Raw genomic sequence first — 19,337 nt, 5'->3', positions numbered from 1 at the left:
AAAACTTAAATTAAAAAAATTAAATAAGAAAGCAAGTAAAACCCAAACACACACACAAATACACGGCCATCTAATAGAAAGAATAAAAAAAAAACACTTAAATTTTCATCTTCTTCTCCTCCACACAAATACACACACATATACATACTCTATATATATAATTGTATAAATCTGGAAAAAAACACTTTTATTTTGTTTACTTTACACTCGGCCCCACTTGGATCCCACTTGGACTCATCTTCACTCGGCGCTGGGAGGAAGGGGCGGAAAGAAAAAGGGTGCACGCCGAGCTAGTGCCAACCCATGAAGAGAAGAAGAGGGTTTACGCTGAGCTTTTTGGACGGGGTTGGCACCGGCCTTATAAGCATATCTTTGATAGCATGTTTAATGGTTCCTACTCAACACATTGTATATCATTTATCAACACTTACCAAAATACTTGGTTTTTCTATGCATGCATAATAATATTCTAGCGTCATTTACGTATTTTATGAAACTTAAAGATTATAAATGGATACTTAAACCATCATCGGTGTTTGTGAGTGATCTTGATGACCCAAAATCTCACCAAACCCCCCTGATTTTCAGAAAAATCAAATTGTGAAATTGGATGTCAAAAGAATATATAGTCTCAATTCTGTTTTTCAAAATATTTGAGAATGTGTTCATCTCAGATTAAGTTGTAAGCATTGGAGAAGGATAAGAAGATGGCTCGATATAGTGCAAGTCATCATTACTTAGGATTAAAATTCAGGTCCACTACAAAAAGTTTTTCAAAAAGGATTATTGGGTCAAAAATTATTACTGCAAGAAAATTAAAACAAAATAAAATAATGATTATTATGATCTAATCTAACTTAAGTTAATCATAATCTTTACTTGTTTATGAAAATTCCACCCCTCACATGCTAATTTTTTTAACCATAAAATACATGGAGGGCCAATTATTTATTAATTATATATTAAATAGTAAAAAAATTAGTATGTAAGGGGGATTTCACCCAAGTTGGGTGCATAACAGCACCACCTTCACTTTTTCTTATATATATTATGTGTATATATTGTTGTAGGTTTAGTTTTAAAAAGGAAATTGAAAAGAAGAAAGGTTGAAGATGAAGACGCATGAGTTTGTGTGGTTTTCAAGATTTATTATGGTTTTTTTATTTTTGTTTTTCTTTTACAATCTTTTACTTTTTGAAAACTTTAATAGTATAACTTTTTATTTTTAAGATTTCAATTATTACATGACACAAACAAAGTTATTTACGGTCAAAGTTGGTCAACATGACGACTGAAATGGGACGGAAGGAATATTTTCTTTTTTTAATTAGTGTTATAGTTTTGATATTAATATAAAGTTTTTATTTAATAAAAGGAAGTTTATTTTATTTTTGAATAAATATAAAATATAAATAAATAAGAGGTGAGAAAGGGGTAAGGTTGGTATTGAGTGAGGAAAAGGTGATTTAAGAGAAAAACTGATGTAACAGTGAGGAAGAGAAGGATGATGTCGACGGTTGGCAGAGACCTTATTGTCGTTTTGGAAAATGTTACAAGATAACTAGTTTAGATCTAACCTAATTGCTCTTAATGAACCCTTCTTATGCAAAGTTATTATGAATTACTCAATTTGTCCTTAATGAACTAATTTACATCTTAAACTCTTATATTACAAATAAACCTTCATCTCCTAAAACATTTTCACAATTTTATACTATCACTTTTAAATCAGTTACATTTACATCCGCTTGCACTATTGACAGCGACACCAACACTATTTGTTGCAACCATCATCATCCGTCATTGTCACCATCAGACCTCATCCTCCGGCATCGCATTTCGCGGGTACGTTAAGGTTTTTATGGAATATAATAAATAGTAAATTAATTTTAGAGAAATTTACATTTTCGTCCTTAAACTTGACACGTTTTGCATTTTTCGTTCTTAAAGTGAAAAAATAGCAAAAGAAACCCTAAACTTGACATTTTTTTTTTCACTTTTCGTCCCCGCGATAACGGTGTTAGTTTTTCTTCCTTAAGGTTGCCAACATTCGTTATTTTTTGTTCACTTTTCGTCCTTCCCATTTTTTTTTTTCACTTTTTCTCATATTGATAATTTCATAACTGCCCAATGGTGTATAAACCGTTATTAAAAGTAGAGTAAGAAACATATTACAATTTATGTTTATATTTATACTTATCAAATATATTTATTGAAATTTATAATACACAATATACTAAACAAAAGCATTATAGGATAACCGTGGATTGGTTTGACGATTTGTAAAGTTCAATAATCGAAAATGTTAAAAAGAATAATTTACCTATATATGTTTAATTTTAATAATACAAAAAGTATAAATATTTATTGTTTATTAATGCTATCTTAAAAGAATTTTTTTAAAAATTAAGTATAGCCTAAAAAAGACATGCGGCGCTTTAATATATGTTGAATCACCATTTAGCAGGGCTATTAGGGCTTGGGTCCCTTTCATGCGTCACTTAAAGAAAAACATCAGTCGCATTTTAGTACATTAGTAGAGATGACATATAATGTTTTTGATTTTATTTATTCATGGTGTTAATTATATCTGTATGTATTTGTCTCGTTCAATAAATTGTCATATGTTCATAGATATTAGTGTTTTCTTTGTATTATTTGAGACTGACTCTACTCATTCAATAGTATCTTTTATGATTCATTGCTTACTGCTTTACGGTTTTTACATCATTAGGCAGTTTTGACATTTTTAAAAATAAAAAAAAGTGAAAAAATGAAAGACTAAAAGTGAACAAAAAAACTAACGAATGTTGGCAACCTTAATGAAGAAAAACTAACAACGTGATCGCGGGGACGAAAAGTGATAAAAGTGGCAAATTTAAGTGTTTTTTTTTTTTTCATTTTAGAGACGAAAAATGCAAAACGTGCTAAATTAAAAGACGAAAAATGTAACTTTCTCTTAATTTTAATGGAAAGTGTTATTCGTACTACGGGTTGTGATAAATCTACCACACATACATATTTATAACTTATATAGAGTGTTTAGAAAGTTGTACTGTATCAAAATTTGTGGTATAAATACATTACCCAATTTTAATTGATATTTATGCCCCATTCCGAAATCTTTATTGGCAATAAACACGGGGGAAAGATCCGAAATTTTCATAGAATATAGACATCAAATCAAAATACAAATAAAAAAAAAGCCCAATTGCTGGTTTAAATCAAAATATACAGGCCCCCCCACCAGGTATCCCATCATCCCATAACTTAAAAATCATCATCATTCTATGACGTGATCGCGGTTTTCATATTCAATCAACCTTCCTGGTACTTTTACTTATCTTTAATTTTTACATATGATCTTCTTCAAGAAATGCTTTATTATTATTATTATTATTATTATTATTATTCAAATGGGTTTTATAATAATTTACAAATATTGTTATTATGTTAAGATTGTTGACCATTGACCAAGAATAAAATTTCTCAAATGTGTAAATCATCACTCTCCTATGATTTTTGGGTAAGGAATGAGTTTGTTAACTTTATCTTTGTATATATAGGTTTTGTTATAATGATATCACCCCCATCTTAGTTTCTAGATAATTTTTCTTCTTGTTAATTTGTTATTATTAGTCAAGAATCATTTTCTTTTTCATTCCTATATGGGTTTCTATCTCAGTTTAAGCAATCTTATGCTTAATGTGCTTGATGACTACCGTAATAAATTGACATATGATGACTACCTTAAAGAAACTAACTACCGACAACTAACATTTTCCGTTAAAAAAACCCCACCATGTGGTTTTAAGTTAACTCCAATGGAGTTATATATGCATACGAGTAATTAATGATACCCGCCTGCCATATGGATAATTTCAAGATTATTAGTAATGAAACACTATTTCATATCAAGTTTGTCTAAATAATATTAATTTGATTCCTGTTGAAATGGTTTTGCTTGCTTAGTTAAGATATTATGTAAGAGATGATATTTTCGTTTGGCTACAAATATATAATATGGTATGTTACATGTATTTTATGCTTTTAACAGAGAGTGTTTGTCTTCATTATGCCTATGATATATGTTCTTAAGATGATAAAAATAGGGAAAAGCATGTCTTTTAATTTTTTGTCGTTAACATGGTTCTTTATGCTAATCGGTAGGAAGTTATGTTGTTGCAGTTAGTTTGATGAAAATAGCATGGGCTCAACAAAAGGCTGAAACTTTTGTCAAGGATTCTTGATTGTTTTTTATGGGCAATACGTGTCGTGGATCTTTTGCAGTAAAAATCAGTCAAGGCTCTAATCCGCCCCAACACAAATCAAGTTCCAAACGATATAACAACTCCTCAAGCTTTTCATCTACGCCTGTGAACCCTCAAAAACGTGTGTCTGAAAAAATTCCCCCAAAAAATACAAATTCCCATTCAAATCCCAGCCCGAAAACCCCACCTAAAGAAGTGGCCATGAACGGACACAATGCAAATCAGGCTTATTATGTTCTCGGCCACAAGACCGCTAACATTCGTGATCTTTACACGTTGGGTCAAAAACTTGGTCAAGGTCAATTTGGTACAACCTATCTATGTACCGATAATGCAACAGGTATAAACTATGCATGCAAGTCTATTTCAAAGAGGAAGTTGATTTCAAAAGAAGATGTTGAGGATGTAAGGAGGGAGATACAGATAATGCATCATTTGGCCGGACACAAGAATATCGTAACGATCAAGGGTGCATATGAAGATCTTTTGTATGTTCATATCGTTATGGAGCTTTGTAATGGTGGGGAATTGTTTGATAGGATCATTGAAAGAGGGCAGTATAGTGAGAGGAAAGCAGCTGAGTTGACAAAGATCATTGTGGGTGTTGTTGAGGCATGTCATTCTCTTGGAGTTATGCATAGAGATTTGAAGCCGGAGAATTTTTTGTTGATAAACAAGGATGATGATTTCTCACTCAAGGCCATTGATTTTGGACTCTCAGTTTTCTTCAAGCCAGGTGAACTTAAAAGCAATGATTGATTTCAGTAGTTAATTATAACTTTACTAATTGAGGAGCCCACATGTGTACCTTAGAGGGCAAGACTTTATAAAATCTAGTTTTACTTTGAGTGCCATTAAGTATACTATAGGTGAATGCGCTCAAGGCTCTAGTACAACAAATTCATAAATTGATTATTCAACCCCTCATCTAAGTAGTTAAGGACCAAAATTTCGGTGTTTCGGTCAAGCAATGGTATTTGAAATATCGGTTATTTCAGTGGTATTTCAGTGGTATTTCGGTGATCTTAATATTATGAAAAATATTATACATAATTATATATATACCAAAAAGATTGCAATTATACACACAAATAGGAATTATATTAAGTAAATACTCGATCTAAGTATCAAGTTCAAGCTTAAAAGTGTCAATCTTCGATAGATTAGTGTTAATACTTCAAAATTTTACTATTTCTTATGTTGTTTTTTAGTTTGGAAAAAAATAGTCTAATAAAAAAAAAAAAAAAAAAAAAAATGAAAAACTAGTATACCACCGAAATACCACCGAAATTTGGACCGAAATTTGACCGATTTCGGTAAATTTCACCGAAAATCTCGGTACCGAAATTTTGGACAAATCTATACCGGTATACCAGTGGAGGACTGAAAACTGATATACCACCGAAATTGACTACATAGCCCCTCATACTAGTATTGTTAAATCAGATTTAGTTATTGTCTTGATTATTGATGACAATGAGTTGTAGATTTTGTCCAAAAGTAGCACTTGTGAGATTAATACTTTTTAATTTAGTGGTTATTATTGATCTTGAGCATTTTGAGGGTGGATTGACTTTTACTTAATTAAATGCACCTGTTTACGTAATGTGAAGTGGTATACTGGTATCAAGTCACAATATTCCGTTTTAAATGTTTGACAATATTGATTATGATTATTTAGGTTCAAATCGATCACATAAGTAACCATAGTTGATTATTGAGATAAAAGAACAGTGTGAAATTACCTAATTATCTTCACTTTTTTTAAGACATATTTAAGTTTTATCAAGAATTAGTTTTCACTTTGAAAATGTGTATCTGATTCCTACTATTAATAAACACTTTATCTTTAACAAAGTTGTAAATAACGTTTCGCGTTCACTCGGCGGGCGACTACCTTTAAGGTTAAATCTCATTTCGCGGAGTTATAACGGCGTTATAACGGAGACTATACAATATAAAGGATCTTATATAAAAAATATACATATTAGCAATTTTCTAACAAAATTAGTCAAAAAGGATGTCTTTTGACCGTTATTTGACCATTAAGCTCCATTAAACTCCGTTATATCCGTTATTTGACCATTAAATCCCGTTATAACGGCCGTTAAGGCCATTAAATCCATTATTTGACCTTTATTCACTCATCTCAGACCTTGAAATTTACCCTCCAACCCCCTTAACGTAACGGTGGACCTCCGTTACCGTTATAACGGCACCGCTATTTACAACACTGATCTTTAAATGATTATTCAAGTCACAGTATTCAGTTTGAAAATGCACATTTAAGCATCCTGTTTTGCTGTCCAACTATGTAACATCTAGCTTGTCACATCATCTGGAATATTAATGTGTAGCGGGATTGTGCTACAGGTCAAGTTTTCACTGATGTTGTTGGAAGCCCGTATTATGTTGCCCCAGAGGTGCTTTTGAAGCATTATGGTCCTGAAGCAGATGTCTGGACTGCAGGGGTGATACTTTATATACTTCTAAGTGGTGTTCCTCCATTTTGGGCTGGTATGTAGCAACACTCTTATGTTTTATGGCTATGGTGTTGATGTTCCTGAATGCTTGTTTGACTTCTCTTTTTGTAGAAACACAACAAGGGATATTTGATGCAGTTTTGAAGGCCAATATAGACTTTGAGTCGGACCCATGGCCTCTTATATCTGATAGTGGGAAGGATCTTATCGAGAAGATGTTATGCTCTCAACCTTCAAGTCGTTTAACTGCTCATCAAGTTCTCTGTATGTACTGGTATTATTGTACTCCGTAAATCTTACTTGCGATATTGTATGTATATATGTGTTAACGAATTTATTACAGGTCATCCATGGATATGTGAAAACGGTGTTGCTCCTGATAGGGCACTTGATCCCGCTGTTCTTTCTCGTTTGAAGCAATTCTCTGCAATGAACAAATTAAAGAAAATGGCTTTGCGGGTATGTGGATTTTATTTACATCATTTCATGTCACTCTACTCTTTTTATACAAATGCACCATTATATCTTATCCATTATTCTTGTTTAGGTTATTAGATGCGAGATAGGGTTCATCACAAGTGTACTTCCTTTATCTTTAAATGCAACCCTACTTGCTGATTGCAATTTTATTGTCATTTTTTTATTATTATTATTAGAAGCAGCTAGACATGTTGCCAGGAAACTTTGATATGTACAGCTTCATAAACATTATAATCTTTGGTGTTACACGTCCTCCATCCATAAATAATAATGGTCTTTTACTTTAGTTTGTATGAACGGTGTTATTAATCAGTTGTAATTGTTTAGTGAATCAGTTTCTTTTTTTCTGCTGAGCTAAATTATCACATTATAAGAAGTTATATGTTGTTGGAAGTTAGAACAAATATTTTTCCGGGCACATCTAAATTACTTAATTAACTCCCATTCTGTTTTTTTAACATCTCATTAATCATCATTAACTCGCATCCAAAGACATACCTGTATGTGCTTTTCTCATCAAGTTTTTGCAAGAGGCCAATATAAAGTTGAAATTAAAAAGGAATACAAAGTATGTCGGTGAGACCATTGCTACGTTAATAGTGCAATGGCAGATAATCGTTTTCAATCTTATTTGGCAACAGGTAATAGCTGAAAGCTTGTCTGAAGAAGAGATCGCCGGTCTGAAAGAAATGTTCAAATCAATGGATACAGATAACAGTGGTGCAATTACGTTTGATGAACTCAAAGCTGGTTTAAAAAGGTTCGGTTCGACGTTAAAAGATACAGAGATTCGTGATCTTATGGATGCGGTAGGACAGTTTTTACTAGATGGTTTCCTCCTGTTAAATTGAACACTTGAAGAGGCACTATGAATTGGTTGCTTTGGGTTTATGTTTCATCTCTACATAAAACGGGTAAAATAAATTAGGGAAGATAGCTAAAAACCTTCTCTAAAGCGGCAAGAAATATGATAAAAACCTTCTATTATAGAAGGTTATTAATTGAATAATATATTTTTTGGTAATCATATTTTACCCACTATGATAATTAATATGATTTGTCAAAAAATGTTTCAGAGCAACATTTCGTTGGCTGCTGTCCTTGGATTATTTGGCCACCTCTACTAATGATGTTGGCTGCTGTCCTTGGATTGTTTGGCCATTTGTACTAAATTTTATAGGTTTGTGAAGATTTTTTTCTGTCAACTAATCTAATATGTAATCAATTTAGGCAGATGTGGATAACAGTGGCACAATCGACTATGGAGAATTTGTAGCTGCTACCATGCACCTGAACAAGCTGGACCGTGAGGAGCATCTTGTTTCTGCTTTCCGGTATTTTGATAAGGACGGAAGTGGTTATATTACAGTTGATGAGCTTCAACAAGCATGTACAGATCACAATATGACTGATTTTTATGTGGAGGATATCATTAAGGAAGTCGATCAAGATAATGTAAGTCATTCAATATCAAATTATCAAGAAAAGTCATTGTAATTTATTTATTTTAATAATGCAGTAGTATACCCGTTTTCTTATGTTTCTCTCAGGACGGGAGAATCGATTATGGGGAATTTGTAGCTATGATGACTAAAGGAAATGCAGGTATTGGAAGGCGAACAATGAGAAAAAGTCTTAACATCAGCAAGCGTGAGGAATGCTAGCATCTCAATAATACAGGTTTCTAAATGTAATTATTTATAGTGAGGTTTGAGAATTGTATACAAAATTACTGATTACAAATGTTATGCTGGATGACAGCGGCATGTCACAGTTATACGATTGAGATTGAAAAGAAACCGGCTTCATTCACTACTTTAGTTATAGTCTGGCAAGACTTTGGATGTTTAGAAATTCTTTATCTAACCTTTGTAATATGGGACTTGTACATTTTATAAGTTTTGTTCATAGTACGTGATACTAAAGTTGTTCTGTTTAAGAACAACTTTGAAACTTGTATAATTTCAATGTAATTTTAATCTATTATGGGTTCGATCTTTCGGGAATTTTGTGATAACCCCCTATAGAGTATTGTTTTTAGATTCAAACTCGAGTAGCGTTCCAACTTTCATTAACATTGAGTGGTATTGCTATTTGCTAGTCATTCTCTTAAATTACTTGACATGTCTTATTTGATTTTGTAACAGAACCAAAACTAACAAAATGAAAACACAGACTCGTACTAAAGATCTCTATCTCTATATACAGGGTTAGGTAATGTAAAATAAGTATTAAAGTAAAACAAATAAAATAAGAACTTAACCTTTAAATCATGCTAAAATTGATGGACAAAGATTCACGAAGCAATTGATCGACGATCACGGTGATTTCAGTTAAGAAATATATATGTTGTTTTATTTGTTTTACATTAATACTTATTTTATTTTACCTAAAATATATATATATATATATAACGGGGTGGGTTATTTTAGGATCAATTAGGACATGTATTTTTTGCAACTTACACACCATTATCATCTACTACGATAAACAAGACTTTTTTGTAAAAACACTAAGACTTTCCGGTAACGCGGTGGCCGGAAAATCATGGTGGTGGTAGGAGATGATCATGGTGGTGCGTAAGTTACAAAAACTCATGTCCTATAATTGGTCCTAAAATAACTTGCATCTATAACTATAATATATATATATATATATATATATATATATATATATATATATATATATATATATATATATATATATGTAGGGGATGAGAATATAAGGTTGTCGGGTATCTAAGCTTAGGTGTGAAACACTCATATATTGTTTTTATAATCCATAAAAATCATGGAGGCCCATACATTTATACATTAAATAAGAAATAATAAAATACGAGTATGTGAAGGGTTCCACACCTAAGCTTAGGTGTCGGAGAACCTTATATTCCCTTTTTCCCATATATATATATATATATATAAGGGAAGAGAATATGAGGCTGTTAGGTATCTAAGTTGGATGAAAAACCCCTCACATACCTTTTTTTAAACTATAAAAATCACGGGGGCCCAAACATTGATTCAAAATATTAAAATATTGGTATGTGATGGGTTTTTCATCCAAGTTTGGTGCATAACAGCCCCATACTCACTTTTCTCTCTCTCTCTCTACTCTCTCTCTATATATATATATACTCTCTCCGTTCCATTTTAATTGTCCAGATTTGACTTGTCAAGTCTTCTGCCTTCAATTTTAACCGTAAATATTTTTGTTTGTATTTTATAACACTTGATAAAAACTATATAGATGAATTGAGTTTTAAACATATCTTTCATTGATATAAATTGCATCAACTACTGTAATATATATCACAAGCAAAGATATTTACGGTCAAAGTTTGAGGAAAAAGACTTGAAAAGTCAAATTATGACATTTAAAATGGGACGTAGGGAGTACTATTTATTCCAAATGATTATGTTATTAAAGATTGTTAAACATTTCGATATCCTATTAGTACGGTACCCGCGCAATGCGACGGTAGTCATGGTGGCGAGGTTGTCGTGAGTGAGGCGACTGCTGGTGGTGGAGGCGATTGTTGGGGGTGGAGGCGACGATGAGTGTTGTAGACAATTGACGTAAAAGTAATTGATGTAAAGGGTTAATAGAGATAACTTAAGCATTAAGGATATTTTAGACAACTTCCCATATGTAACTATAAACATGGGGGCTATTTCTTTTATAATATAGTACGAGCATGGTACCCACGCAATGCGGCGGCAGTAGTAGGGAAGGCGGTCTGTTTTATTAGGGATTTTGGGTAGTTACGTAAAGAAAAACAAAAAAGTTCAAGGGCAAATAAGATATTTCAAAGACAGAAATATTTAATAGGAGAGATTTGCTTTATTAGGGAGTAGAGATAGAAATATAAATATAGATATATGAATTCAATTTTTCCTTTTTCATTATAATTATTTTCTTTAATTGTACAAATGGATTAATTTATTTTTATCCCTCTTTACATACTAAAGGAGGGTTGCTCCAGTTTTACCCCAAGCTTACTTGTCATGCAGAGAGCTTCGCATCATTGGATATATGACGCAATGGGTGATATTTTTTGTGTTTTTAACGGTGTATAATTGTGTGTATATGTATATATGTATTGAACGGTGTATAAACAAATCATACATGTGTATATATATTAGTTAATTAGTTATGGTACGCTTTTATTTGAAATTGTGTTTTTGGGCGGGATTGTAGTTGCAGGGGTTGCAGGAGGTGGCTACTTGCAGGCATCGAAACTCATCTACTAATGTAGGCGCCAATTTTTGAATTTGGTGTGAGTGTGTAAGGTGTTTGTGTTTGAATTTAGGATGGATAATACAATGGGCGGGAAGGTGTTTGTGTTTGTTTTGATTAATTAATTAAAGGAGCATAATTAGTTAATAATTAAAAAGAAATAGGATGGAGGTACGGTTTGGTGATTATGGTGGTTGTCTCTGAAGCATTAAATGTTATGTATGTTTTCCCATATTTTAGCCGCCTCCTATCTTCATAATCTATATACCTACATACACATATACACATATATATGTATACGAAAAGTACACCAAAGAGTTGTTAATCTGAATAGGGATTTGACACCACTATTCATAATCTTGAGATCTACAATTGACCTAATCAAGAAAGAGAAAACCATAAACATAATCCACAAAGCAATTTCCATACACAAAAACATAATCCATATTGTTCTGAATATCACTTCTGATGGCCACCAACAAAATAACTCTTGTGGAGCAACTAGATGCATCAAAGGATTTCATAAACATGAAAGTTAAGATAATCCGTTGATGGATTAATCAAATTCAAAGGCTTGAGATGGTGTTGGTTGATGAAAAGGTAAGTTATATTTATGTGTTGTCTTTATATAAGAAGTATAATCTACCATATCATCTTATTGGGTTGCATACATCTATATCTAAGTCGTATTTTTTGTGTTTTTTTGTTAGGGTGCAAAGATTCAATGTACTGTCAAGAAGGAGTTGGTTCCTATGTTTGATGAACTGATCAAGGAGGATACTTCTGTGATTATCAAGAGATTTGGTGTTGGTAAAAACGATGACCCCTTCCCTATCGTCCAACATAAGCTAAAGTGTAACTTTTACAAAACTACTGAAGTACAACATGGTGTGCCTTTTACATACAGTGGGTATGGGTTCTCATTCTTGCCTTTCAATGAGATCACTGTCACTAAGGCTAGAGATAAAGATACCCTCAACATTGGTTAGTAACCATAATTTTGTAATATATATTTATAACTGAAAGCATACAAATATAGTAGTGTGAACAATTTACTGAAAGTTTTTTTATTCGATTTCCATAGATGTTATTGGTTGTGTAAGCTGGTGTGGAAATCTTGAGGTGTTCAAGTCTGCAACTCAAACACGCAAGAGGTTCAACATGGAGTTGAAAGATTTGGATTAAGTTTAGTTCAATCTGGAGGGATTCTCTACCTTATAGTAGAATTCTTTTTATGGAACTGTTTATGTTAGATTTGGAATTCTTTTTATGGAACTGTTTATGTTAGAATTTCTTTTTATGGAACTGTGTTTTAGGTGCATATACATCTGTTATTCAATGTGTAAGTTGTTATAAATGATGAAAAAATCATAACTTTATTATAATGCAACATAGGATGTTAGTGAATGTCCCTGTACCTGTCATATACATTTATATACTATCATTGATAATATTTAATGAATTAGTTAATTTAGTTAATATTTTTACAGTGGTAGAACCCCGCGTTGCACTTTGTGGAATGATTATGCAGTTCAGTTTAATGCCTTTCTGGAGCAGAACAAATCTGAAGAGCATGTCATTGCCATCATGCAACATGCTCTCATTAATGAATGGAAGGGTAAGCTGAAATTATCTAAGTATACTATTTCTATTTACATGAATAGAAAGTCATTAATTTTGATGGTGTTGGTCATTCAGAAAACTTGATAGTTCAAACTGATAAATTTGGTACAAGAATTTTTATAAATGAAGATATCCAAGAGGCTAATGACTTTAGGAGGAGGTATGACAATGTTCCTACATATATATTCGTATAGATGTTTAAGGAAGGAATTAAAATACATTTGATAATTTTGTTATTTTTTTTCTTCAAACATGCATAGGTTGATACTTAAGGAAGGAGTTAATGAAGTTTCCCATACAACTTTAGCTTCACAGACTGTTTACCCAATTCGCTTAGAGTTTATCCTAAATACCGATAAGAAACAGTTGGATGAAGTGAGAGATTCTGAAGAGGTAAGAAACAGTTGGTAATAACATATAACCATATTCCATATTATTGTATAGATAATACTTTACTTCACAGACTGGAGACTTTGTGGTGGTGGCCACAATCGCTATGCTTGAGCAAGAGTTTGGATGGTTTTTTATTGGTTGCCGCAAAGATGGTAAGAAAGTGATTACCAAGATGGAGTACTTGGAAGTTGCAAATGAAAATGAACTCACTGATGAGCTGATTAGTGCTCCAGCTGACAGTCTATGGTGTCGAAAAGAAAAAGCAATTGCAACAGAAGTTGTACCCAAGTAATACTGCTCAAACACTGAGATTGTCATAATTTTATCAAATATTTATTAACAATCTGACATGGAGTTTATATGTGAATTATACCAACTTTAGGTTCAGAGTTACCATGAGAGTCCAAGACAGCACCGGCAGTGCATCCTTTGTTATGTGGGATAGAGATGTCCAAAAGTTGCTTGGGTTAAGTGCAAATGATATTCATCAAAGGCAATTGAACAACAATGATGATGAGTCTTACCCTCATGAACTTGAAGGCCTCTTAAATGTGAAAGTGGCATGTAAGATCAAGATTGACAAATACAATCTGAAACACAAGGGCAGTGCTTATACTGTTATCAAGATGTGTGATGATCATGATATCATTGCTGAATTAGAAGAACCAGCAGAACCAGAAAACAACAGTGAGGTACTCAATATATAATATCGTAATACAAGTCACATATATAGACCTAAATTTCATTAGCATCATCTTATTAGTATCAGTATATACTAACATGCCTTTTTCATGTTTAGGTCCAGGGAGAGCCTTCAATGCCTCAACTAGCAACTGTTAAACTTGGTGAGGAGTCGCAAGGTGCACCGGATTCAAAGGTAATTTGATGTATAGTTCATTTGGTTGGGTGGTTTGTTTCCATATTTTGAATATAATAGGCTAATATGTGGATAGTTCTTATGTGGTGTGTTTGCAGGATGCATTCTCAGTTACTGGCGATTCTTTGGCCACCGAGATTGAGAAAGATAGTGAGACCACTCCGTTGCAGAAAAGAGATAATGAAACTCCCGGTGTTGAATCAACAAACAAGGTTGGGAAAAGGATGCGCAGACCCAAAATTTACTATGAACAAAGAAGAATGATTTGGATGCAGGTAATTGTCTTTTGAACAAACAAGGTTGAAAGTCTTTTGAAAGTGTGAATGCAGTTAATTGTTTTTTGAAAGAAGAATCTACTACTATATCAATTTGTTGTTTTTTTATTCCAAATGTCGGATTGTGAAGTTGTGTTGGTTAAATTATGTAATGTGTTAAACTTATGTCATGTGTTAAACTTATGTTATGTTAAGTCATGATTTGTCTCATGTTGTTTTGGACTTAACTTCAAACATGTATTTGTTTAACCTTTAACAGAAAGGTTAAGTGTCAAATCTAAAAGAACATAAACATTTGTGTTTGGTTGTTGTTTGGCAGTGTTAAATCCAAATTAAAATTTAGTTTTTTCTTCTCTATATTTGTGTTCACCAAAACATGTATATGTTAAAAGTTTATCAAAAAGATATACTTATAAAATACCTCATCCAAATGATTTTCTGGACCACCATTTGAATTACTTATTAACTGAGAAGAAAAAAACTAAATTCTAATTTGGATGTTGGATCATTATCTACACATACCAAGTACTACATATACAAGGATTTAACTTAGTCGATTCATCACATACCATTCATTACATCCACATACAACCTAATTAAACTATTCCAGACTATGAAATACCACTCCCTGGTGTACACATGCTATATATATATATATATATATATATATATTATACAGTACCAAAATCAGCATGGATTCATATGAAGTTTAGTAGTAACCAAAAGAAAGTCCCCCCTAGGACACTAATGACTTGGATGATACATAAACTCCCTTATCGACGGCTTGAACACACATGGAATTCCACACTGGGCCCATCAGGTTCATGCACCACATTTAATTCAAATCGGAGTTCATTACCCCCCACTTCTTGGAAACCTTCGACCAGTCTGTGATTAGAACAACATGACTTTGATCTCCATCCTTGCGACAATCATACATGATATCCAACCTAGCTTTGAACTTCAAGTTTCCCACATAAATAGTTGTCTTTGTATAGCTATCCAGTTGATGTTGACGAACAAAATGATTAGGCACCGTCTACAAACCACATTGTATATCTTAATGAGACACACATATATATACCAACAAAGTTTGGGACATATATATAATATCAATAAATGAAAATATTATATTTTACCAGCAGTTTAGTAGTAAAAGAGTGCTCAGTCAGATTCTTGAAGAAGCATGGCCTGTCCTCCCTGTGTTGGTGCCCAACAATCTGGCAGTGGTGACGTTTACTTTCGACATCTTCGCCGTCGCTCTCAGTCATATAATCTGCTGACAAAATTGGTTGAACACTCTGTGGTGCGACCTTGGCTGTATTAATCAAATTCTCTAAACATGTAAACCTTAAACTTTGATAAGTACCAAAAGACAATAAGTAAAGTACACTTCAAATTACTTACATACTGTAGTAGCTGCAGCTGATCCAATGCCAAGCTCATTAAAGTAATCAAACAAATATCTCCCTGAACCTAGATTGGTTAACATGATGTGACCATCCATGCTAACGTCATGCTCATAGCAAAGATTCATCCACTTCGAACCAGTAAATCCTACCGTACGCCAAGTTCTTTGCTCTACTACATCTTCTTCAAGCTTCACATTAGGATCAATATCAACAGGATACCATTGATGGTATGAATAATTTCATCTTCATATATGACCTCCACGTCTTCAATTTGGTTTGATCCAAAGATTGTAGCAGTCTTGTCAGTATCCCGATGAAAGCGGACATTCAGGTCATCAAGAAAAAACAATGGTAGATACTGGACAGATCACAATTTGCAAGTCATAAACATATAAATAAATCCTATTGATACAAAATCACAAATGAGTTAAAGAATTTCAAACGAGACGCACTATGTATGATTGAAATAAATCCTATCATAAACATATAAATAAATCCTATGGATACAGGTATGATTGAAATCACGCCAAGCACCACCAGTCAGCATTATTTTGGTATTTGAAAACACAACGAGACACACTATGTATGAACGGTTGTTGCAATCCACCAGTCTAACTGACTTGCATCTAGGTGGCAGTTTGTTCTTAACAACTTTTGGGAGGACCTAAGTTAACAATTAACGCTTTTATACATGTACTCATATATAACTGATGATCAAAATTGAATGTCAAAAAAAAGTATTGTTTAATATGTAAAAAGTGCACTATATTTTTTAATAAAACTTACCAACAATTTTGACAAGGTATCCTTATTGGAAACATCAACTAGAACTTGGAAAATTATCTATAGACAAAGAGTTTGGTTGGGTTCCCACATTCAATAAACCAAAAATATGTTAGTTCAGAATTTCTTCAAGTCTCACTTTCAATAAACAAAAAACAGATTAGTTCATATATTTTATTCCAACCCCACTTGTGGCACTAAACCTAAAAATTATGTAGCTATCAACACATAACAAACAATATACTCATCTGGAAACTGAAATCTGTAAGGTGCCCTATCGTTGCGTGGATCGTAATAAGATATGATTCGTTATGTCAAGAGTGCGGAATCCTCTTGAGATAACTAGATTGCTATTGCCTTTTGTTAATTATAAGTAATTAATCAACCCAAGGAGATGCACAAGGCTTGTGGTTCGTGTAGAAGAACACACGAAGGAACAAATAACCTTAGCTCGTAAATTCGTGAATAACTATCAAGAATTCGTAAATCATTAACCTAATTTCGTAGATTAGGTCTTGTATTTATACTAGTTAAGTATTGGATCGTGTGGGCTTAGGCCTTAATCGCAGATTAGGCCCGAAACAATAAGTCAATCGACTTACCTCGTGCTGACGTCAGCACGAGGTTGTTCCTACATGCTGATGACGTCAGCACGAGGGACGACCCTTGACTCTTTGTTTTGCTTCGTTTAGCTCGTACATAACATCCAATCATCGTTCAAGTGTTCTACGACACTTATAAAACCTTGATTCTATGTTCTTGTACCTGCAAAACAATATATAACACACAAACACAATACAAAACATAAACAGATATAATATTGAAGTTCAACTGTAATCATTAAATATCAACACAAGTTCTTATTTTAAATGATTACAAATATAGTTCCTAAAACATAAACGATAATCAAATCTATGTTGCGATTGTCACAACGAATCTGCATCTACAAAATCAATAAAAACTACCCTACAAGAAAGTTAAATTTAACTTAATGCATGTGTAGTATATATACATATAAAAAACCTAACCAAAGAGCTCACCGGATCTAATTTAATATAAACAAAATCACAAACCCTAACTGATTAACTAATTTATAGTATACATATATATATACCTATATATATATCTATATATATACATCTTCTGTAACATGCATAAACAGAAATCTTCTCTAAAAACAAATCAAGACAAAGATGTAACATATAGTGTAGTCTATATTACCCACAAAAATAAATGTACACAAACTGAATGAAAGTAAAATAAATCTTTGATTGAATATATGTATTAGATCTTGCTTGATTCGCCATTTTTGACAGTTGTAGAAGACGTTACAAATTAGATAAGAAAATGAGAGGTGAATGTTTGTATAAGTGGTTGTGGTAAATAACTTAGTGAGTGTCGATATTTTTACATTAACTGATTTATATATAATTTAATTTTTTTAATTCCTCTAACTAAATAGTAACCATACTTATACATGCAGGAACTAAATAGTGATTCAGTTTCTTCATAGGGACATGCAATTAACTTGACATCCACTTGCATCTTTAGTCAACAATTAAAACAAAAGAAGTACATAACTACACAAATAGAAAACACACCTACTCACAAACCATATTAAATCTGGCGGCAATTTTAAAAATTCTCAAAATTTCAAACACTTTTTATATAACTAAATTTCCCAAACTAAAGCTTTTACATATGAAAGTATGAAAATAATACCCTCATTTAACAATATACTTTCCTAAAATAACAACACCAACAATTTCGAAAATTGGAAATTAGAGATGTATGAATCTCAAGCTTCAATAAATCGGAAGAAACGGAAGAATTTATTGGATGATCGTAAAAACAATGTTGTTAATCGTCCTTCTCCTACACAAAACCACCCACTTACAACAACTCCTTTATCCAATATAACCAATGGTATGTTTTAATTCTACACAGTCTGTTAAAATGTGTTACACCTTCTAGCATTTGAATTTTTTGAATGTCTTTTTAACCCCACTTTCTTTTGGGAATCCAACCAGTTCAAAGTAGGTGTATTGCATCTACCAGGAATAAGTACTTAATCTTCGAAAATACAATGAAAGCTCTCGACAATGGTAAGCTATTTTGTTGCAAATTAAATGTCCATTGAAAATGTCATGCATCAGTATTTGAATTTTAATTGTAACTATTTTATAGGTTCAGGAATCACTTCAACTTTTGACATTGGTAGTTCCAGCAATAGCAACGTAACAAGTCGTTCCGTAAAACCCATATCATTAAGTAAAAATGGATTATCAATGTGTTATTCCAGAAGTAATTTGCAATCCACAATTGATCCTCTAGGTAAAGTTGATATAGGAACATTACCTCATTATGTGTACACATGAATTGCTATTTGTGATTTACTTGACATTTTTTATTATATATTTGACATGAAAGGAACTTCAACATCAAAAAGAACAAAATCTGTTGTACCTAAATCATGTAATAACAATGGAAAGCAGAATTGTCAC

The 19,337-nt window shown here is 32.5% G+C and overlaps 2 protein-coding genes across 2 annotated transcripts; both read left to right on the top strand.

The window, feature by feature from the left end:
• The first annotated feature begins 3,216 nt into the window (after window positions 1–3,216).
• On the top strand, window positions 3,217–9,251 carry LOC122598010 (calcium-dependent protein kinase 26-like). The gene is made up of 9 exons (XM_043770615.1): window positions 3,217–3,330; window positions 4,189–5,007; window positions 6,645–6,788; window positions 6,866–7,018; window positions 7,098–7,213; window positions 7,876–8,043; window positions 8,465–8,689; window positions 8,785–8,914; window positions 8,996–9,251. The coding sequence occupies exons 2-8, from the start codon at window positions 4,260–4,262 to the stop codon at window positions 8,896–8,898; spliced, it is 1,668 nt and encodes a 555-aa protein (XP_043626550.1). The 5' UTR covers window positions 3,217–3,330; window positions 4,189–4,259; the 3' UTR covers window positions 8,899–8,914; window positions 8,996–9,251.
• Window positions 9,252–12,049: 2,798 nt separating this feature from the next.
• Window positions 12,050–19,074, top strand: LOC122596938. Its single transcript, XM_043769581.1, has 11 exons — window positions 12,050–12,070; window positions 12,181–12,454; window positions 12,555–12,624; window positions 12,961–13,088; window positions 13,169–13,253; window positions 13,354–13,486; window positions 13,557–13,774; window positions 13,869–14,178; window positions 14,286–14,363; window positions 14,462–14,638; window positions 19,021–19,074. Exons 1-11 carry the CDS (start codon window positions 12,050–12,052, stop codon window positions 19,072–19,074), a joined length of 1,548 nt encoding a protein of 515 aa, XP_043625516.1.
• Window positions 19,075–19,337: the final 263 nt, after the last annotated feature.

This window comes from Erigeron canadensis, chromosome 4 (genome assembly GCF_010389155.1).
Source record: "Erigeron canadensis isolate Cc75 chromosome 4, C_canadensis_v1, whole genome shotgun sequence".
Taxonomy (NCBI): Eukaryota; Viridiplantae; Streptophyta; class Magnoliopsida; order Asterales; family Asteraceae; genus Erigeron; species Erigeron canadensis.
Note: the sequence above shows the minus strand (reverse complement) of the source record. Positions and strands in the feature narration are given on the sequence as shown.

Coding starts and splice junctions, on each gene's coding strand:
- LOC122598010 (XM_043770615.1), top strand. CDS start 4,260: ATGGGCAATACGTGTCGTGGATCTTTTGCAGTAAAAATCAGTCAAGGC. Junction 7,019..7,097: donor AACTGCTCATCAAGTTCTCT/GTATGTACTGGT, acceptor AATTTATTACAG/GTCATCCATGGATATGTGAA. Junction 7,214..7,875: donor TAAAGAAAATGGCTTTGCGG/GTATGTGGATTT, acceptor ATTTGGCAACAG/GTAATAGCTGAAAGCTTGTC.
- LOC122596938 (XM_043769581.1), top strand. CDS start 12,050: ATGGTGTTGGTTGATGAAAAG. Junction 13,089..13,168: donor TCTCATTAATGAATGGAAGG/GTAAGCTGAAAT, acceptor TTGGTCATTCAG/AAAACTTGATAGTTCAAACT. Junction 13,775..13,868: donor GCAACAGAAGTTGTACCCAA/GTAATACTGCTC, acceptor TACCAACTTTAG/GTTCAGAGTTACCATGAGAG.